General features: G+C 40.2%; 1 protein-coding gene across 7 annotated transcripts in view; it reads left to right on the top strand.

Moving 5' to 3' along the window:
* Nucleotides 1–23,567, top strand: part of LOC124116365 (protein MTSS 2-like) — a 108,767-nt gene that overhangs the window by 22,287 nt on the left and 62,913 nt on the right. For all 7 annotated transcript variants that reach the window (XM_048397773.1, XM_048397774.1, XM_048397771.1 and 4 more), the window contains exon 3: nt 4,965–5,038. In XM_048397773.1, coding sequence (XP_048253730.1) covers nt 4,965–5,038 — 74 coding nt within the window. The remainder of the gene's footprint in view (nt 1–4,964; nt 5,039–23,567) is intronic.

Raw genomic sequence — 23,567 nt, 5'->3', positions numbered from 1 at the left:
GCCAAATATTTGTTTGATTCAACTTAGGGAGTTGATAAGAGGCAGTGATGTATACCTGTAGAAGATTGGTGTCAGTGATGTTTGGCTGTGATCGAAACAAACTGTTTTAGTCCACTCTTCCTTATTATGGCAACATGTAGCAAAACCCTTAGTAATGGCAAATTTCTATAAGTCCTTATGATACTTCAACTGTTTCGTAAGGACTATAGGGCAGTTTCTAACGCTGTGTGGTAGATGTGAGGCAGTGATGATAGTTAGATGGTTGCAATGGCGTTTAGTATATATGGGTGGCCTTAATGTTTAGTTGATTGTGGCAATGATGTTTAGTATATATGGGTGGCCTTCATGTTTAGTTGATTGTGGCAATGACGTTAAGTATATATATGGGTGGCCTTAATGTTTAGTTGGTTGTGGCAATGACGTTAAGTATATATATGGGTGGCCTTAATGTTTAGTTGGTTGTGGCGATGGCGTTTAGTATATATGGGTGGCCTTAATGTTTAGTTGATTGTGGCAATGATGTTTAGTATATATGGGTGGCCTTAATGTTTAGTTCGTTGTGTTCATGATGTTTAGTATATATGGGTGGCCTTAATGTTTAGTTGATTGTGGTAATGATGTTTAGTATATATGGGTGTCCTTAATGTTTAGTTGATTGTGACAATGATGTTTAGTATATATGGGTGGCCTTAATGTTTAGTTGATTGTGGCAATGACATTTAGTATATATAGGTGGCCTCAATGTTTAGTTGGTTTTGACAATGACGTTTAGTATATATGGGTGCCCTTAATGTGTAGTTGGTTGTGGCAGTGATGTTTAGTATATATGGGTGGCCTTAATGTTTAGTTGATTGTGGTAATGATGTTTAGTATATATGGGTGGCCTTAATGTTTAGTGGGTTGTGGCAATGGCGTTTAGTATATATGGGTGGCCTTAATGTGTAGTTGGTTGTTGCAATGATGTTTAGTATATAGGGAGGCCTTAATGTTTAGTTGATTGTGTTAATGATGTTTAGTATATATGGGTGGCCTTAATGTTTAGTTGATTGTGGTAATGATGTTTAGTATATATGGGTGTCCTTAATGTTTAGTTGGTTGTGGCAGTGACATTTAGTATATATGGGTGGCCTCAATGTTTAGTTGATTGTGGCAATGACGTTTAGTATATATAGGTGGCCTTAATCGTTAATGTTTAGTGTGTTGTGGCAATGACGTTTAGTATATATGGGTGGCCTTAATGTTTAGTTGGTTGTGGCAATGACGTTTAGTATATATAGGTGGCCTTAATGTTTAGTGTGTTGTGGCAATGACGTTTAGTATATATGGGTGGCCTTAATGTTTAGTTGGTTGTGGCAATGACGTTTCATATATATATTGGTGGCCTTAATGTTTAGTTGATAGTGACAATGACGTTTAGTATATATAGGTGGCCTTAATGTTTAGTTGGCTGTGGCAATGAAGTTTAGTATATATAGGTTGCCTTAATATTTAGTTGATTGTGGCAATGCCATTTAGTATATATGGGTGGCTTTAGTGTTTAGTTGGTTGTGGCAATGATGTTTAGTTGATGGATTGCTTTTTAGTATGGTTGTACAACACACACCTCACGTTCAGTAGTAGTTGCTGTATACACTCTGAATTGTGAACAGAAAACTTGGGAACAGGTGGAATTCCAGGTTAGAATTGGTCCCCAGCAACCTATGTTTCTTGTAAGATGCAACAAAATGGAATTGGTGGTCAAGCTCGGTGACTTGGCCGAAGGACATGGACTTACCTCAAGGACATGGAACTTTGCTTAGAATATCAATCATAGGTTTGTCTGGTCCGAATTTGATTATTTACATGCCGCTGTCAATAAGCTGGAATATTGCTGAGTGCGTTGTAAGACAAGAAACAAAACACAAAAAGCAGTAGACTTAGAGGTCTGTAGGTTAAGCGAAACATGACAAATGTTGTACTGGTATCTCACTTACAAAAACTAGAATCAACATGTAGACATGAAGTTGGGAAGGGGTGTTTTCTTTGAAATATGAAGCATTTTGAGTCATCATGCATTGAGATATTGAAGTCAAATGCACTGTGAAAATGTGATTACTGAACAAGTCCTTTTTAACTTGTTTTAACAGCACAGCCAAACATCTCTCAAGTGACTACTTATTTGACAGATGATGCACCTCATCTTGAAATTCATTGTCACTAAGCTTGATATGATCATAACATTTGCCAAAAATAAAAGTTTGGCGATACGACCCGAGCCTAATGTAAAGATACCTTTTTCTGAATGTTGAGCGATTTGATGCTCCAAGTAACAGATTGTCGTGTGCATGTGCTGGGGGGTAATGAGTCATCCCCAGATAAGTTGGAGGGGGAGTGGAGGGGGGACTTTCCCAGGAATATACATGTCTTGTGCAATTCTACACCCCAACAAAATGATCTTTGCAGGGCAATGTGTGTGTCTCTTCTTTTTGTTCCCTTGCTGCAGAGGATGGGATGATGAGCAGATGTGTTGCCACACGTTCCTCACATGGCTGTCTTCTCCCAATTAAGTGTGTGCAAAGTATAATTTATGGATATTTTTAGAGACCCCAGTTTACTTTTTCATGGCTTTTACAGCATTAGAAATTGGCACTAGTCCTGTAGTCCTTGCCAAACTGCCCAAAAGTTAAGGTTGTCCTTATGACTTGTAGAAATTTGCCATTTTTAAGGGTTTTGCTTTATGTTATCATTATAAGGACGAGTGGACTAAAATTGTTAGTTTCTACCCCTGTTTTAATTTTTTTGTTTTCTTATATGTTCTTTTTTATATTAAAGTTTGTTCAATATTTTTTTTCTGATAGGACTGTATTCAACTCAGCTCTGTTCCCGTAGGTTTAATTGTTTAATGGTTAGAGTGTTTCAGTCATATGCAATGTACAATTCTGAATAGTTTCATCAGTGTTCATTGATTCAAACAGCTATACTTTTTAACATCTCGTAGGACTCACTCACAGCATCAATTATTTGTGTCCATTCTCAGTTTGTTCTTTGTTTGTTGGTTTTTTGTTTAATACCACACTCAGCAATATTCTAGCTATATGATTGGTCTATAAATAATTGAATCTGGACCAAACAATCCAGTGATCGACATCATGAGCAATGATCTACGCAATTTGAATACAATGACATGCATCAACCAAGTTCACGAGCCTGACCACCCGATCCCGTTAGTCGCCTCTTACAACAAGCATAGTTGCCTTTTACGGCTAGCATGGGTTGCCGGATCTACCTGGATCTTCACTGGCCTTCTCAGTTTGTAAGCCAAAAGGATGCAATATGTGGAACTCTGAGTGTTGATGTCATGTTGACTGTGTTTCAAGATAGTACTTCTTCACTACTGCTAGTGATTAATTTCACGAAACTGGTGGCAGAATTCATGTATTTCCCTCAATTTTGTTTGGAAAGAGGAATTCAGACATACATATCATAAACTCAGTACGACACTCGACCTTGTGTTTATATCTAAACAACAACACACACTTGGTTTGAATTGGATCCTCCTCAGAACTTGAATCTATAACATCCTTGTGGAAGTATGATAGATTAGATTGTGATCTTCCTTGTTTGGTAGGTCAGAGAGTACACAGAGGAAACAACACATTAATCAATTTAATGCCTGTGGAGCTGGAGGTATTTGTGGGGGGAGAGATGTAGACAAGATGAAGAAGTCTGTTGGGGCACACCATGCTTTAGCTGTTTGATTGTCACCATCTTCAGGGTGCTTGGGGGAGGTAGCGTAGCATTGGCCCATCACGCTGACGACCAGGGTTCCAATAGTTCTTCAGCAACCCATGTTTGCCGTAAAATGTGACTATGCTTGTCAAAAGAGGCAACTAACGAGATCGGGTGGTCAGGCTCGCTGACTTTGGTGATGCTTGTCATTGCATAGATCGATGCTCATGATGTCAATCACTGGATTGTCTTGCCCAGACTTGATTATTTACAGACCACCGTCATATAGCTGGAATATTGCTGAGTACGGCGTTAAACAACCAACCAACCAACCAACCAACCAACCAACCAGGGTTCGATTTCACCCCCCACCCCCCCACCCACACCCCACACCCCCCCACCCACACCCCACACCCCCACCCAGAATAGGTCTTCAGCAACCCATGCTGGCAGTAACAGGCGACCATGCTTGTCAGGCAACTAATCGGGTGGTTAGGCTCGCTGACTTGATTGTAGACTAACATTTAGTCTATGAAATCTTATACAATATCCTTCATGACTCTAAAAAGTTTTAAAAAATTCCCTATGCTGATTTCACGGAATAGAGCCAGCTAGATCTGGCTATACTTGCTTTTGTATGCATGTCTAGATTGTTGTATTTTTCATAAAATAAATATATTCCACAGTCATGGTACAGGACTAACTTGGTTGATGCATGTCATTGTATCCCAGTTGCGTAGATCGATGGTCATGATATCAATCACAAGGTTGTCTGGTCCAGACTTGATTATTTACAGACTGCTGTCATATACCTAGAATATTGCTGAGTGTGGCATTCATCAAACAAACAAACAAACAAACAAACACACATATCACAGCCTCACATGATCATAGAGCACAGTCAGCATGAGTAACAATATGCGTAACTGCTGGCATTTCACAATAATTCATCATTCATCATCCTTCCCTCCTGACCTTGTGTATGTGAACTCCGACAGACAGTATAATGGTACCCTTACATAATGAATGTAACAACACACATACTCCCACATTGGAAAAAAATCAATAATTGTTTTTGTGATATCTTCCCATTGATATTTGCATGCACACTGAGACCAGTCGTACAAAAACACTTACACACTTGATTCACAGCAGCAAGTAGTATTTGATTTGTGGGAGCTTTTTGCCACCTGTTTATTTTTGTCTGATTTACGGCTGTGTTCTGGAAAGATAACCACAGATTGTTTCTCTTTCAGATCAACTCTCATAGCGATCAGCGCCTTCCTGGACGCTTTTCAGAAAGTGGCAGATATGGCCACCAGCTCTCGAGGTGAGTGAGGTCAAGGTCATTGCTTGGAATGCTCATGCACTTGCGGCTGATCACCCGCAGTGGAAGTGTGTTCTGGTGTTTGTTTGAAGAAATTGTCTCCAGACAGTTCAGTGACTTTATTGCTGGAATATGCCACTCAGAATTTCAGTCATAGCCAGACTATCTGCTTGTGCAAACCTAGCTTGGACAGCCACTACATCATTTTGGGGTTTATAAGAATGAGGTTTAGTGATGTAGCTGCAGATATAGCTGTTAATCAATCAATCAATCATTCAATCAATCAATCAATCAATCAATCAATCAATCAATCAGTGGCCTTTGTTCGATTCCCGACATGGGTACTGATATTGCTGGAATATTGCTGGAAAATTGCAAAAAGCAGCGTAAAACCATACTCACTCACTCACTCACTCACTCACTCACTCACTCACTCACTCATGGGTAAAGAGCAACACAGTGTTCAAGTTCAAGCCGTCAGGTTGACCGAAAACAATTTTTTTTCTGGTGCCAACCATCAATATGCTTCACTAATTTTGTCAAGTCTTATCGCATGAATGACACTTTCCTAACAAACCCCTAATGCTATACTGAAAACAGATCCTATTGCTCAAATTAGCCCCAAATGCATATTTACCCTGTGCACTTTGTTTGAGCTGCTGGGAAGGAATGCTGGGAGTATGTTTTTTTATGTGTAGGGTATTGAAGATATTTGTGCAGACAAAGAAACAAGGTATGCATCCTACATGTGTGTCTGACGGTTGTAGGAATAGCTGTCCCGACACTCGAAACTCGTCGCAGACCATGATGGGGAATGCCCCTAATATTTGAACGTGTTGGAACTATTAGCTATACACTCAAGAATTTGATTGTATGACATCAAATTTTATTTGTGAATGAATTTTCTTTAGGGGTTTGTTTTGTCTTGTTTCACAGGCATTGTTGGATACTACTTGAGGAAGACATATTATTATTATTTGAAGTTTTTACTGAAGGAATTTGGTTTGAACTGTTGAAATTTGTCAAATATTTGAAAATATTGGTATTTTGTGAAGAATTAAAGCTCTGTTTAATCTTCTGTAAGAGGCTGTGATTTTGTAAAATGTAAAATTCCCAAAATAAATCAGATATCGCGTTCAAGCAATTACTCCACTGGCAGCTACACGCTGCCTCACATCAAACAGAAATTGGGAGATCAAATACATTATGTGTGTGTTTCATTCTGGCCATTGAGAGACTATGAATGCGGGGCTGTTGATGAATCATTTTTTCATTGTCGGCAATTTTAATGGCGGTCCATGTTTGTTTCTGTGCACGTGCATGCTCCACATCTGTGGGAAGGAGAGATCAAGATGGCCGCCCAAGCTGTCACTGACAGCAGATGTGATTTGACCGAATCTCATGTGAATCACACCCGGTGCCTGACCTATCCTATCTCGGTCCTGAATCTTGAATCTTGAATCTTATTATACAGAACACCCTCATAGGGCAGGGTACAAACGAGCAAGAGATCCTGTGGTTCATGTGTGAGGTGTGATTTTTGAAGGTCAACAGAAAGTGAGTGAGATCATATTAAAATTTGTGAAACATGATAGGACTGTTTTCTGTGATCGCCATGTCCTGGTCTGTGTTGTTATGAAAGGCCTGGTTGATGTATGACTCTGGGAGTGTTAGAAGTTAGTGTTAATGAGCAAGAAAAGATGTCCTCAAATGAATCAAAGGATGACTCTGTTGTGCAGAGGTAACCATTGCATGATCGGTGGAGAGCCTCCTCAAATGAAATATTGACCCATCAGGAAGGGTCTGTGAAAGCAAAATACAGGTCCCCGCTTCCCTGTTTATGAGGAACTCAATCTTTTTATCTGATTTGAGGAGGAAGTTGGCAAATGTTCATTGGTAGATATGTTGCTCAAATGTTAAGAAGTATACAAAAATAGCAAACATATTGTTGCATCTGCTCAAATTACATCTTTGAATGCAAAGAAATAATAGTTTTTTTAGAAATGGAGAAATCTTTGAAAGGACGTCTGTGTTGCATTTGAAGAAATGTTGATCTACTTTATCAACCTAACCTCCGAGCTAATAGCGTTTACATTTCCTCATGTTGAAGATGATGTTCCTGTGGCTATGATCCTGTCTTGGAAAAACCAGGAAACTTACATTCCTTTCTAATATTTATGTCTGTCAAACTCCTGTTGATGAATTCAATATTCCTATTTTTGTCTTCCTGTGCTGTTGTAAGTGATAGAATTGGAAATAAGTGATGTTAAATTCAATGGTAAAAAATAAGCCCATTCCGTATCCTGGAAATAACCCCATTTTCTTTCCTTGTCCAACGTAGGGGCGAACAGCAACAGTTTAGAGATTAATCAATACACGCGAGGTACAAAAAACAGTATGTTGTCTTAGGAGGAGATCTCATCGACAAATCCTCAGTTGTCTGTTCAATGATTCTACAACAGCTCTATATGGAGCACAGGACCAAATCTTTACTCTTGGCGATTTCTATTGAAGCATTTCCCAACATTTGTTTTTATGACTCAAAGGGAAGAATGAATCAGGCCTTGGGAAGTTGGTCCTTTGGTTGATTTGACAGAGCTCCCGAGCGTCAGCTCGTGTTGGTGGAGAAGTGAGTGGCAAAGTATGATGCTCTTTCTTAATGGTGCTGCAATAACCACAAGGTATTGCTGAAGTTGGGTTTGGAGGGTTTACCAAAGGTTTGATAGTTCATGAAGTTGTGGCACTTATGGCAATAATGTATCTAGTAGACTTGCATGCAGTGTGTTTGAGTCAGTGTTTTGCATCAGGAGTATCATATCCATTTTTTATGGTAACTAGTATGAAAATGAAATGTATTCTTTTCTGACTGTGACCTGCATCACTTCGGGTTTTCCTTCCACATAAAGCTGACACACTGCGATATACAGTCAAGTCCTGTTAATCCAACATTGTTGGTTGCATATGATTATGTCAGCTTAACAAAATTAGGTAGTATCAACGTTAACTTTATTCTACGTATCAGAGTTATTGATTATTCTTTTAGATGACTCTCATGCTAAATATGTACTATGTAAGATTTGTATTTCACTCATAACAGCACCAGAAAAGGTAATAGCATTTTTACTTAGTTTTTTACGTTATATATTGAATGCAGTGTTAGTAAAGTTAACATGTCCCTGAGATTCAGAAAATAAGAATTTTGAAAATCCCAATTTTGAATGTTTAAATGATGTTGTTTCCCAACTTGCCTGGCAAAGGGCACATAGTTTGGTAACCTAGATAAATGCCTGGATATGCATCATGTCCACTTGATTCAGGGTTTGCCTGTGGTTTATGAATCTATGCATACAAATCCATTTCCTTCCATCAAAACACCAGAAACCTGTCATATGACATTAACTGGTCCAAACTGGTTCGATAAGTCGTGTGAGCTTCTCCAGTTCAGAAGCCATACCCAGGAATCAGTTTGGGTTGTGTGATTGAGACGTTGTGACAACATTATGTATGACTTGACCACACAGACATTCAATCATCGGAAACAGAAATAGATTTCCTGACATGATGACTGGATCAACTTTCATTAACCAAATACCTACTGGAGGCCATTATGATGTGTTTGGTTGTTTGCTTAAAGCCACACTGAGCAAAATTCCAGCTATATGTTGACGTCCTGATAATAATCGAGTCTGCATCAGACAACCCAGTGATTGATATTAAGAGCAATGGTGCCTGTTGGGTTACGATGACACAATCAACCAAGTCACCGGGTCGGACAGCCTATTAAGTCAGTAGCCTCATGCGACAAGCTTACGATTTTAACCAGTATCCCAATTCTAATGTGTACTATGGTTAGTGAGATACATATAGAATGTTAAATCAAGTGTTGATCTATGGGTATGTGCTGTGCCTTTAATGTTCATATCCACTCAAGGATAACTGTCTTTCAATATTTGCTACTCTTTTCTGATCCAGATAAAGCTATTTGAGTGTTGATGGCTTCTTGGCTAGAGAAACTGTGAAACATTTAACTTTCAAGCGTGGTGTTTTATTACTATAAATACAGTAAAAAAGAGTTTTCCTAAAATCAATGGGGAAAACTAGGCCATGTTTACAGACAATGCGAGTAATATGTTCATTTCTTGGCAAGTTTAAACCTCTAACTTCTGACCAGGAATTTATTCGGATGAATTGGCTTTGCAGCTTGATTGATTTTTCCGTTCACACTTGAATCCTCTTCTTTGATTGTGAACTTTAAGAAAAAAAACAAGCGGTGTGAAGTTAAAAGAGGCTGCACTTAGTGTCTGTCGAGTCCGGTGAGAGTGATTGTAATCCCAGTCATTGCCCTTCAGCCAGAGCCACTAATAAATGGACCACAGTTGCCCTGATCTATTTAATTGGGGAGCAAGTTCACGTCCTGCAGTGTCTGTATCGTAACCTGACAGGATCATTAAGCTCAGATTTGCAGTTATGTGGTTAGAATTTGTAGGACAAGCTTTCATAAACGTTCCTAATCCTGTTTTTGGACTTTTTTTTAATGTTGATGGTTTCACTGGACCCTGTTTGAACTATTTCTACATTGACTTAGTAAGCCAGACCAAGTTATTTTCTAGTTTAATGGAAATGTTGACTCGGATTTGTGATTTTTCAAAAAGTGTTGAAATAATGATATTTGTTTCCTTGGGAATTGTGTTAAAATATAAAACCCATCATGTTCCGAATCTGAACTAAAAGATTAAGTCTCCCATCAACGTTTAACACCATTAATAATTTTCATTTTTAATCATGCGAAAGGTGAAGATTTTGAAATTATACTTAAATTTAAATAATATAAGAGTCCAAGAGTTTTGTCACCATCCCACATGCGGTGTTGTCTTTTAGCATTGCATTGTGGTTGTGATGGCAGTTACTGTTTGGTGATGATATCCATTGCATCGGAAGTTTAGAGTGTCTGGCTTGTTGAAAGATAACACTCTCCTGCTGGCATACATGTTCAATTTTCAAACACTACGTTTAGATTTCTTCACCCATGATTCCCGAGATGTAAAAAAAAAAATCAAGTCAATAGTGACATGCAGAGATCCCATCTCTGGCATATAATATTCCGTATTCTGAAGGAAACGTGAATTATAAATGAATTCACGACCCCATCTATTCTCCGGCCTTGATGTGTTTGTGGGCTGTGAACCAGCTCCATGTTCTGGGGTATAAATGTCAAAGCAAGGACTCGGTGACAGTAATGTCATGCACCTGTAACTTGATCTGGCGTCCAAATCCACACAGAATTAATTTGCTCTGTCTGAAGCTGCAGCATTTTAGGATTATCTCTGTAACAGATTTGACAAAACTGGAAATAAAATCCCCTTGACCTGCCGGTGAAGCGAGCTGCCCCTGCCCCGTTTTCATGACCTCTATATTCAGTCTTCTTGTTCAGGTAATCAGGGGGAAATCGGCCCCTCCTGTTCTCACCTAGTGTCTTGGTTACGGCAGGAATCAAGATGGACGAGAGAAACATTGTGGGACAGGCTGATTCTATTTCAAATGATGTTTCTCATAATGACATTGCTGTTTCTCGTCATGAAAATGTTGTTTTTTCAGTATTACAGTGTTGTTTCTCATCATCACTTGTTTCTCATCATGACAGTGTTGTTTCTCATCTAGTCTGTCTTACAGACCCTGATACAAATATATATCAAATACAGCCCATGCAAGTCTATAATGTTTGGCAAGTCTAATGAAGAGAGTCACTGGGCTCCTTTTCATTATATTTTTATTAAGATAACTGAACAACTGTTTTTTATGTAAGATGTGTTCATTTCAGAGACTAGATTTTAGTCTATTTCTCATCATGACAGTGTTGTTTCTCAGCATGACTTATTTCTCATGACAGTGTTGCTTCTCATCACGGCTGTTGTTTCTCATGACAGTGTTGTTTCTCATCAGGACTGTTGTTTGTCATGATTGCTGTTCCTCATCAGGACTGTTGTTTGTCATGATTGCTGTTCCTCATCAGGACTTGACTCATCACGACTGTTGTTTCTCATCATGACAGTTTTGTTTCTCAACATGACAGTGTTGTTTCTCGTCTTGACAGTGTTGTTTCTCGTCATGACTGTTTTTCATCATGATAGTGTTTCTCATCATGACGAGGTTGTTTCTATAACAAAGTTGTTTTTATCATGAAAGTCTTTTTCGTCATGTCAAGATTGTTTCTGATGACGTTGTTCCTCAGGATTCAAATGTTGTTTCTCATGACAGTGTTTTTCATGTCGGCATTGTTGTTTCTAATCATGACAATGTTTCTCCTACCATACTTTGTCATGACAAAAATGTTGTTTCTAGTCATGACGTTTACACCAATGACTGTTTCTCATGACAATGTTTTATGTGGTGACAATGTTATTTTCTCATGGCAATGTTGTTTCCAGTTATGCCATGGCTGTGTCAACATGGTAAATGCTATTGAATCAGCTTTAAGTAGAGAGAGTTAATTTAGTTCCACAATATACTGCCTGTAGCATCAGTTCTGGGTCATGGAAGATTTATGAAGTAAGAACAATGTGTTCCTTGTTTCATTGTTGGTTTGGAAAATTTATGATTTAGTTTACCACATTCTTTTTGGGGACAATGACCTGAGATGATTTTTTACTTCCTTTTCATAATTTATCATCCAGAGCCATATGATTAATCTATTATTGTCCTCAGAAATGCTATAATGATTATTAAGCTTACATGCTCCTTGCAACTGCCATTTTCTCTGTTGATCTATATGTTGACATGTGTTGATTTTTAAGATGATATGTGCTACGACTTGCTTTGAGGACCATTTGGTTTTGTCTGTGTTGCTTCTAGTCCTGAGGTTCATTCATTGACTACCTGTTAAGATTCGGTTCAGAATAGGTCTTTAGCAACCCATGCTTGCTGTAAAAGGCGACTATGCTTGTCGTAAGAAGCGTCTTACGGGATCAAGCTCGCTGACTTGGTTGATGCATGTCATCATATCTGAATTGCGTGGATCGATGTTTATGATGTCAGTCGCTGGATTGTCAGGTCCAGACTCGATAATTTACAGACTGCTGTCATATAGCTCGAATTTTGCTGAGTGTAGTGTTCAACAACAAATAATCAAACAAACAGGCAATACTTGACTGCTGTGCTTGGAAAGAGACCGGCATTAGTCCGGGCTATTACAAGCACACATGCATCCACAGACAGACAGACACATGTCACTGTATATCTTAAAAGTAAAATAATGTTGAATGCAACGTTAAACCCCATTTCACCTCACCTCACCTCACCTCACCTCACCTCACCTCACCTCACCTCACCTCGCACCTTTATTGGCCTATAGTTTGGGTCATGTCACTGAGTGAACAACGTCCCAGGTAGAGTGAAGCTTGTACAAGGTGGAGGCAATCAGCCTAATGGTAGCAGGCCAGCTCCATGCTGGGGAATGGTAATCAACCCCACACTAACTGTCTCAACTCTCTGAGTCACTTCATGGGTAGGGATTCCACATTGGGAGTTACTTTTGTTTGGAAATAATTGAAACTGTTCACTTTGGGTTGATGTGTGTGTAGGGCAATGCAACTTGGTTTGGGCTTGCTTTCAGGATCTGTCATGGCTTGGCAGCTTCAGAAATAGTTGTCATCTTCAAAGATGGTTTAAGAGCTATGGAGAATAGGGAAGCTGGTGTATCAGAGTCGTGTGTTGGGTAGTGTGTTTGAGGTCCGATAATATTCTACTCTTTTTTTTCAGATCTTGAACTAATTTTTTAATTTTTTTTGCGATCAGCAATATTCCAGCTATATGACAGCGGTCTGTTAATAATAGAGTCTGAACCAGTCAATCCAGTGATTGACATCATGAGCAAGGATCTACACAGTTGGGATACGATGACATGCATCAACCAAGTCAGCGAGTGTGACCCCCCCCCCCCCCCCCCCCCCGATCATGTTAGTTTTTCTCTTACGACATCGGTTGCTGAAGACCAAGTGTACCTCAGATCTTCACGGATCTCATCCTGAACTAACCTTACAAGGATGCTGTTAAAAACTTGTGATTATTTCCTCAACCTAATACAACCTGAGTGTGATCAAGTGTCCTTGAGACCAAAAAGGTTAAAAAGGCAAAAGTACCTCTAGTGTCTCAAGGAGGAAAGGGAGGGTCATCATAGCCCGTAGTTAAGGTGTTTTCTTGAACTTCTCAAGTCCCAGATTCTATTTCCAAAGTCCTGTCATGATATTGCTGGGGCTAAGTTGCCACAATTCGTTGTGCAGAGTTGCCTCCTTAGGCAAGCAAGAAACTTATGATCATGGGTTTGTATCCCAGATTTGCCATGATTATAATTCTAGATTTGTTGGCACCATGCCATGGTGGTGGGTTTCACCAAGTGGTAAACTGACTTGTGAGGTACCCGAAATATTGTTTAAAGCAGCATAACTAACCAAACTCACACACTCTTTGCTGTAACGTAGAAACCATGATCCCTCACTGACAGTCTGTTTTGAAATCTAGGTATTTACAAAAGCTATATAAGAGTATATGCTACTATAGAAATGTAAAGGTTCACCTGATTCTTTCATATTACTATGTCGATTCCCGACATGGGTACAATGTGTGAAGCCCATTTCAGATGTCCCCTGCTGTGATATTGCTGGAATATTGCTAAAAGCGGTGTAAAACCCCACTCACTCACTCTCTCATATTACTATGGTTACTATAGTAGTAAAAGAATCTGGTGATCCTTAAGTTTTTTTTAAGGAGTATACATGTGCTTGGCATTTTTTAGCCTGTTATGTCAGGTTTATGATCCAGATGAGTAATTGCAGAAGATGAAAGACATCATTCACTCTCTCCTATTTGTAGACCTGATGAGTCAACAAGCACGACCATCACCTCTGAAAGGTTGCCCACGAAATATGTAAGCTTTGTACAAGCAGGAACCTGTTTCAGTGTGTCTGCCTACCTGTCTTTACACCTGTAAATTACCTGTGCGACACTCTTCTGGTAACGTTACATCTGCAGGTAATAAATCACACCCCAATTTCAGTGGCCTGCTGAAGGTGACCATACATCTTGGGCCTGATGTATAGAGTGTCATCTCGCCTCCAGACGAGGAGTGGTGGGGCTCGTCCTTAAGTAAGGTCATCAGTCTCCCACTGATCTGGCTTCTGTACAGTGGGCCATGAATCAGGGAATTAAGGTTGTTGTGCAGTATGTAATATGACGATATGGATCAGCTTTAGAAATTGGCACTAGTCCTATAGTCCTTGCCAAACTGCCCAATGGTAAAGGTATCATAAAGACTAGTAGAAATTTGCCCTTTTTAAGGGTTTAGCTATGTGTTATCATTATAAGGACTAGTGGACGAAAACAGTTAGTTTCTAACCCTGTATATATTAATTTCTTGATTGTATAAATAATAAGAAGGAAGTTGTCCCTGTCAGAGACTGGCGTTCACTTTTCTAGACTTGCCTATTATAAGGATAGAATTACTACACACCAATGGACTCACTATTCAGTACAGCCTTGGAGCAAGGCTAATATTCGCTGCTGATTTGAGTTGGGATGTGTAGATGATGTTTTGGTTCTCTCATAGCAGCTGGGTGCTGATGTGGTGGTGATGGTTGTATGTATATATAAAAACATAACATCACTTTCAAGGTTTGCTCTGTACACCTAGGTTATCGTTGAGAAAAGCTCTTTTCAGTATTGAAAGGTCCCCTTGGGGATTCTTGGTCAGATTTGGACCTGTAAGAGCTGACAATTGAAAACTGGAGAGTAACGATGTGTTAAGTGGCTAATTGTTTGTCATAGAGCCTGCGGTAATTGTTGTTCATGCTGTCAATCACTGGTTTATCTGGCCCTGACTTGATTATTCACAAGCTGCTAGCATATGGCTGTTTAAAGGCATACAACAACATTCGCTCACTAAGTATTCTTAATGGTTTATTACCATATATATTCACTTTATGGAAATGTGATATTTCATCCGGAAAGTGACACAAATCCATAACTAATGGTCAGCGATAAGTAGAATCAGCCATGTTGCTGAATGTTCATTTTGTAGTGTCAGCTGAATATATTGTCCTCATTTTCATGTAAGTGGGTTTCAGCAATTTGAGTTCTTACACTTCAAGAACTTCATTGAAAAGTCTTGTACCTTGAAAATGTTTGAAATACGGTCAGTTTAATTTACTGTAAACCATTCAGTGTTAGCAATTAAGGGGGTCCTGGCGTTCTTGACGTCTGCTCCAAGGGAATCTAGAATCTGGACACCCCCTAAATGTTTAGCTTTTAACATTAAGGTCATGACAAGGACTCCTTGACTTTCATGCTTAATATTGAACACTGCCATTCATTTGGATAATAAGCCACACATATATAGATTTATGGCTGTTGACTGTAAACACAAGATCGTCTGAAAGGCCTTCAGTGTCCTCTGTGAAGCTCGAAGCATCCTTGGGACAATACCCACTGTCAGCAGTCTTTGTGGAGAGGCCATGTGTTGTACTGTCAAGTTTGAAGCTGTGTCAACCAGATATGAGAAAATAGTTTTATGGTTAGGATACCTTGTAAGGACAGGTCACCCGCGGGTTAGCCTGAACACATGAAAGGAAGGACGGTAATGAAGGTGGTGTGGTCTGTTGTTATCAGTGATGACAAACACTGGCCATGGGTTCACAGGCGTTTTGTCATAGAGTTATGAGATGGGGAATTAAGGATCTTTAACATTGCCTCCACTCTTTGACTTGGTCTTTTAGGGCTGCACTTGGGGCCAGAGGACTGTTAATGATGGTGTCTCATTTCCTGACAATTTTAGGCTTGATGAAGTTGATGTATGTACACGACTTACAAGAAGTTAAGGACCATGAATCTGTTCATATTACTATAGGTAATCTGTCGGGTGGTCATCAACTTCTTTTGAGTAGAGTAATACTTGATAAGGATTTTTACAAATTCTGTATGCTATCTCAATTTTAAAAAATGTTTGATGTTCATTTCTTCTTTTGGTATTAACTTGAAAAATATGATGACATATTTTTGTGTTTTATTTTGGAATTCAGTTATAAGATGTCGGAAATAAGATGTCGGAAATTATCAGGACATCAGGATTAACTGGAATACTGCTGACTCGTGTAAAACAACATTGGCTCACTCAACCAGCATTTTGTCTGGTCCTCACTTTACAAGCTGATGTATTCCTATGGTACAGAACCCATTCACTCACTCATGCTTAGTAATCCCAAGGGTAATGACCTTTACTGAGGGCACCTGTTCTGTTACCCCTGACCGTACTGCTATCATCATGACAGACATGGGAGAGAGTAGGCAAGAGTAGACAGCCCCGGGCAGGTGAGGAGATGTGGGAGTGTTGAGACAACAGCTATAAAAAGACAGTACAGAGTGACAGATTTATCACGCTCAATTCAGATAGTCATATGGCTGAACAGAGTTACATCTCTTTGTTGTGTCAGGAGCTTCTTGTTCGAATCCCCTATTCTGATTATGATCAATATTGAATAGCAATCAATCACAAACAAAGATTTGTTTATTTCACCATATTTCTGGAACATTAAAATCATTGGTAAGACTGAAAAAAGAATGTGAACAAACCAGGTGTAATTTCAATGGGGTGGTGGGGTAGCCTGGTGGTTAAAGCGTTCGCTCATCTCACCAAAGATCCGGGTTCGATTCCCCACATGGATACAATGTGTGAAGCCCATTTCTGGTGTCCTCTGCCGTGGTATTGCTGAATACTGTCAAAACTGGCGTCAAACCATACTCAATAGGGTGGCATATAAAAGAAATATATCACAATATCTTTTCAGTTATGAATTAGTGCTTTTTTCAGGATTCCATGTATTGGTGGTTGGGTTCTGTATTTTCCAAAGGGACCAATACAGAAGTTTTTTTTCAATCTGTAAGTTGATAAGCTCTGCCATGCACTATTACCTTGTATGACTCTCTGTTTTATCTTATGTAACATGGGAACATTATCTATAACAATATTTCCCCTGGAAGAGGTACACCATATTTGCCTCAAGCAAATAAACCAGTTCCGAGAGTTCCAAATTGCCACCCATTAGCAATGATCAATGGTTTTGCCCTTCCTCAAAGACCTCCAGGAATCCCCTTGGCAACCAATATAGATAAGACTTGAAGACTGTGCACCCATTGAGCTCTACAGGCATCTTGTGGAGGTGTGAAGACACCCACTGTTTGATTTGGCCAATCACTGGATTTTCATGGATCATTTACAACACTGGAAAGCAGTGGGGAAAGTAATGCTCTTGTTGATAATAGATTACTGTTTAGCCTGGAGTTGGCACCGTGGGCTATGCTTGTAACTGGTCAGCTCGAGATGATAACTGCTGTATCGGTTAGCGCTGATAACTGGAATGTAGACGGGCAGCTTCATTGATGTTATTATTTTTGTTCAAGGTTTCAGGTGGCTAAGAAGCAGTGTTGATTAAAAGAGTTCTTTTGGGGGCTCTGTGAGCCAAAGTTTGTTAAATTTCTTAGGAGAGCTGAAGTTTGATTTGTGCAGGATTTGGTTTTAGAATCTGAACTTGACTGCTTTGTCCTTTCCTGACGAAGCATGTGAGGATTCTGGGTTTGAATAAGTCCTCTGTAAATAATCAAGTCTTGACCAGACAACCCAGTGATTGACATGCATCAACCAAGTCAGCAAGTCTGACCATCCGATCCCGTTAGTCGCCTCTTACAACAAGCACAGTTGCCTTTTACGGCAAGCATGGGGGTTGCTAAACACCTATTCTACTATGGATCTTCACAGGTCTGATCACAACACAGCAGCGTGAGATGTCATGAGCCAAAAAGCTTTCAAACATCAGTTTTTGGACATCATTGCATTAGGTATTATATGCCAGAGGCAACCATTCATGCAATGTATTTTAACATCCTCCCCAACGCAATGCACTGAATCCAGTTACTTACGAGAGCCTTTGATGTGGTGAATTGCTCATTCATATGCTTGTATAACATTAATTTTGTTCATGGTGACAATAAGACTGGCATTTGAAGACACACAAGGTTTTGCTTATCTCATGATACTATTTTAGTCACAACCATATGTCAAGTGGCTGTTTCAAAGCATTGAAGGATTCGCTTCGTTAAGTTTCCTCAGTGCTGAATCTACCTGGGGCTGTTTGCGAAGGATATGGTGACTACCTGAGCAAGGTTGTATGTTTTGTGGGAGTTATACATGACAAAGCTGCTCTCTGTTGTGAACGGTCTGCAGTCGGTAATTACTCATCCTGATATGACATGGCTGTTTTTTAAATATATGTAATGACAATGTTTCTACTTTATGATTGTGTGTCTTATACTAGATTCATGGTAGTCCCCTATGTTGTAGTCACGGGGAGAAGATTCCCACTTCAAATAAAATTCTGATCCGTCTGCTTGTCTCCCCTGTTTCTGCTTGCTGTCTCCCCCTGTTTCTGCTGGTTGTCTCCCCGTTTTCTGCTGGTTGTCTCCTCTTTCCTATTGTTGTCTCCCTTGTTTTCGCTTGCCTCCCGTTTTTTAGCTGGTTGTCTCCCCCTGTTTCTGCTTGTTGTCTCCCCTTTTTCCGCTTGTCGCCTCTTTCCTATTGTCTCCCTTGTTTTCGCTTGCCTCTCGTTTTTTAGCTGGTTGTCTCCCCCTGTTTCTGCTTGTTGTCTCCCCTTTTTCCGCTTGTCTCCTCTTTCCTATTGTTGTCTCCCATGTTTTCCCTCGTCTCCCATTTTTTAGCTGGTTGTCTCCCCTGTTTCTGCTTGTTGTCTCCCCCTGTTTCTGCTTTTCTCCCCTTTTTCATCTGGTTGTCTCCCGCTTTTGCTGGGGCGGTCGGGTAGGCTAGTGGTTAAAGTGTTCGCTCGTCACGCCGAAGACCCTGGTTCGATTCCCGACATGGGTACAATGTGTGAAGCCCATTTGTGGTGTCCCCCGCCGTGATATTGCTGGAATATTGCTAAAAGCGGCGTAAAACCATACTCACTCACTCACTCACTCACTCACTCACTCACTCACTCACTCACTCACTCAAGCTTTTGCTTGTTTCCCCCCTATTTTCTTGTGTCGTCACTGTGATATTGCTGGGACATTGCTAAAAGCGGCATTAAACTATACTCAGTTTTACACATAGGATCAGAATGAGACTATGAGTATGAAAGGGAGACACAGTGGTCACACAGATAGTTGCTTATCCTGCACTTATTCAAGACTTGTATTCAAGCATGTTCTTTCTCATATTTAGTGAATTAATGAAGAACAGTTGTGTCGCCTAGGATGACATTTATTCAAGGATGTATGGTAATCAGTATCTCTCTGTCAAGTTTTACATTCATGAAGCAAGTAGCTGCAGGCAGTATAATATTCAGGACTACAGTGGTAATAGATGTGTGATGTTTACCCTACATTTCTGGTACAGTTATGTGGGGGGGTGGTACCTGTCAGATGTTTGACAACATGTGATGTGTGCCTGTCTCATGCTGAGTTGAAACATTGTTCTCATAATCTGCCCAGACAGTTGAAATTCAGTCGTATGATCCCCTGCACCATCATGTCAAAAGACATTAAACAATGGTTCTTCTTGTTACCCTGCCTGGTACTCGGTATTAAAGGGATAAAACAGAGACTGGTTGGCTCGAAGTCAGTATACTGTGTGTGAGTAGGGTATTCGTGTTAAATAACGGCATGGTATCTCAGTTGGCTAGCACTATAAAATCGGCATAAGTCCTGACTACATGGAACCACACCTATATGCATGCATTGTCACTATGTAAGTGATATATTCGTGAACATGACGTTAAACCCCATTTCACCTCATCTCACCTCACAACGAGAGTATCTATCACACAACTAATTCCATGTCGTAAGACCTCAGATGATTTTTTTTCTAAGTCTGTGATAGATGACAACCTAACAGAGGTGAACAATGTGGCTTAAACAGGAAAGAAAGAAATAGCATAAACCTCTGCAACATCATCAGCTCAGTCAATATCCTCGCTCCTGTGTGACAGGCGGTAGCCATGGATGGTCCTCTGATCCCAGACGCATTTGTTAAGGAGAAGGTTATCAATGGCGTCCAATGCGAGCTGTGTATTTGCTTTGTAGTTGGTTAGCATTGATGTAGGACATCACGCATGCTGCAAACTTTATGTTTTTTGTTTTGTGATTGAGTAGTTGTTATTTCAAAGAGTTTCAAAGCATTTTTGTATGATAAAGTGATTGTGTTAGTTGCACATGTGACATAATACTTCTCACCTTTCTTCTTACCATATGTTCATGTGTTTTTACACATGAACAGTTGCCTTGCCTTTGCATGTGTTTGTGATGAGTGCTCACATTTTCGTGATCTTCTGGTATCATCCCTATGTGATAGTGATTCCTTAACACATGCTGATGATATAGTCAGAATTGTACACTCTACACTGCATTTGAGTACTGTATGCTTGCCATAAGAGCTGTTTGAAGGGAGACCCGTGAAGATTCGGGGTAGAATAGGTCTTCAGCAACCCATGCTTGTCGTAAGAGGCGACTCACGTGATCCGGTGGTCAGGCTCGCTGACTTGGTTGATGCATGTCATCGATCCCAATTGCATGGATCGATGCTCATGATGTTCATCACTGGATTGTCTGGTCCAGACTCGATTATTTACAGACCGCCGTCATAGAGCTGGAATATTGCTGAGTGTGGCGTTAAACAACAAACAAAGAAACAAAATGTTTGAAGGGAATTTTGGGTTGTCGCAGAGTAATAGCTTGCCTTAACTATGGGGATTGTTGTTTGTACCATCATCTACAGGTTTGACTGGCCCAGATTCAATTATTTGCAGGCATTGGATACTGAACAAGGTAGATCGCAGTTGGGCCCAGACATTACTTTCCAAACATTCCATCAGCTTTGATTTCAGCTTGAATGAAGTTTGAATTATAGGACCAAACTTTTAATGCCATGATGCAACGTTAAACCCAATTTCATCTCGCCTTTTAATGCCATGTGACTTCTAATGTGAACCTTGATAAAACCATTCAGTCTTAACCAAGTAGTCAAAGAAGTTCGTCTGATATAGTTTCCGAGAAAAATACAACCATTAGCCAGGTCAAGGGCCAGTTAGTCTAGCAGAAAATTGCATCTCAACATTGAAGTGTTAGTTTAGGCTGGATGTCAGTCCAAATGAGGACTGAGTTTGATCTGTGGCTTGTGGAGTCAGGACTGGCTGATCTATCAAGACCCAGGGTCCAGGTGTGCTGGTTTATGGTACTGGGGGTGTAGTTCCAGGATTGTTGGGTTGAGGTACCGGTCAGGCGTGCGTTTCTGCCTGTCTGGTACACATTGACACATAACTGTAGTGCTTACCTCCTGCAGGTGGCGCCCTGACTGATCTCTGTTCTGTTGTGCACATGCGAGGGGAAATTGGGTTGTTCGGTTTGATTCTTCACTCAATAAATCTTCCTTAGTTTTTTCGGGATTTTGAACAGATTTAGATCTGGATTATCTCCCATCTTTTGTGTGTGCAAATTGAGAAAATTTGGAATGGGGACTATTCTTTAGTCAATAATTTTTGCATAGTTTCTAGGGAATTTGGAATATTGTTCGTTTCTGGTAGGGGTTGTGGGTAGCCTTGGTTAAGGTATTTGTTTGTCATGGCAAAGGCCTGGGTTTGATTTCCTGTGTGTGAAGCCCGTTTCTGGTGTTGGCCGCCATGATGTTGCTGGAATATTACTAAAAGCAGCGGTAGAAACTAACAGTTTCAGTCCACTAGTCCTTATAATGATAGCATATAGCAAAACCTTTAAAAATGTCAAAATTCTACTAGTCTTTAGGATACCTTTACTATTGGGCAGTTTGGCAAGGACTATAGGACTAGTGCCAATTTCTAACCCTGCTAAAAGGGGTGTAAAACTGTTTCTGGTTGACTTCAATCTGTTTGTGTTTGCTGAAGAGGAATAAATATCAGGACAGATTGTTTGCTTTGGCTTGTGAGGTTATTTATTCTTAAGGTGCAAGGTGGTTGGATTAGCATGAAGCTCGTCACACCGAAGACCAGGTTTTGATTCCCCATATGGTAACAGCATGTGAAACCCATTTTTGGCGACCCCTGGGTTGATATGGCTGTTTTACTGCAGAGAGTGACATAAAACCCTACTCACTCACTCAAACTGCAAGAACTGTTGCCCAAATGGCATCGTGTATTCCAGTGGGTGCTATCACTTCCCCTACATTCCTCACAGGCCAGATGCTGTCCATGGCTTGTTATGGGTAACTCCAGGCATCCGACCCACATTCTCCAGGCAGTGTGTGTACAGGTGGAAGTTTATGTAGAGGCAGAGCTGGGGGGAATTTGGCACATGTGTTTCATGTGATTATTATCAGGCACTAACTGCCCTTCCATCTGACCAGTGGATCTTGTGAGGTTTCCAAAGGCTACAGTGAACTCCTTTGAAAATCGCTGAAAGTTCTTTGCTCTTCCACCACCTGTGGGATTTCTGGGTAAAAAATATAGGTCCCCCACAACTTCGAAAGAGGCAACTGAATAGATCGGGTGGTCAGTGAGTGTGTGAGTGAGTTTGGTTTTACGCCGCTTTTAGCAATATTCTAGCAATATCACGGCGGGGGACACCAGAAATGGGCTTCACACATTGTACCCATGTCGGGATTCGAACCTTGGTCTTCGGCGTGACGAGCTAACGCTTTAACCTCTAGGCTACCCGACCGCCCCTCAAGTGGTCTAACTCGGTGACTTGGTTTTGATTGCATGTCCTCGTATCCCAATTGTGTAGATCAATGCTCTTGATGTCAATCACTGGATTGTCTGGTCCAGACTCTTCCACCCAATGCTCAGTCCTGCTTACAACCAGTGCCTGCCTAAGTCCAGTAGGTTGCAGGTCAATTTTGACCAGAATGTCTGCTTTTTAAAAAAAATGCAACATTTGTGATGTAACTTAGTTCCTCTTATACTGTAGAGGCAATAGATTTGTTTGTTTTTAGTTATAATACTACCTTGTGTCAAGTTCAGGAACGAGTGACGAATTCTGAAATTTCTGCGGGCCGCACACGATACTGACCTGCTGACAGTTTATTGCAAAACAACATCCTTCTAGAATGGAACATTTTCTGCAACTAGCACTGGTGTAAGTGGATATTGTGAGGTTTCCAACATGTCTTCAGGGACTGTATAGGCTACAGGCTGTCTGAGCATGACAAGAATTAGGTGTATGGGATTGCTGATATCGATGTAATGGGTGTGGTGGGTTATGTTGTCTTCAGACGATGTTGTCATGTCATGGATCAGGGAAGGATGTTAAAAATATCAATCGATAGAAAATTGTTATTATATATTCAGTCGCTATTAGTTTCTACAGCCACTGTCGATATTTCAAATTCAGGCTTAGACACTCCCTGTGAAAATAAGGGGCTGCTTGTTTTAGAATAAAGTTGATCTGTGAAGGGTGCAGTTGGATTAAACTTTTATCTACCTTGAAATTAGATTGGACAAGTGTTGTTTTCTGACTGGAGATAAGAGAT

The sequence above is a fragment of the Haliotis rufescens genome, unplaced genomic scaffold, assembly GCF_023055435.1.
Source record: "Haliotis rufescens isolate VD_foot unplaced genomic scaffold, xgHalRufe1.0.p SCAF_17, whole genome shotgun sequence".
Lineage (NCBI taxonomy): Eukaryota > Metazoa > Mollusca > Gastropoda > Lepetellida > Haliotidae > Haliotis > Haliotis rufescens.
The sequence above is the reverse complement of the archived record's forward strand: the minus strand, read 5'-3'. Positions and strand labels throughout refer to the sequence as shown.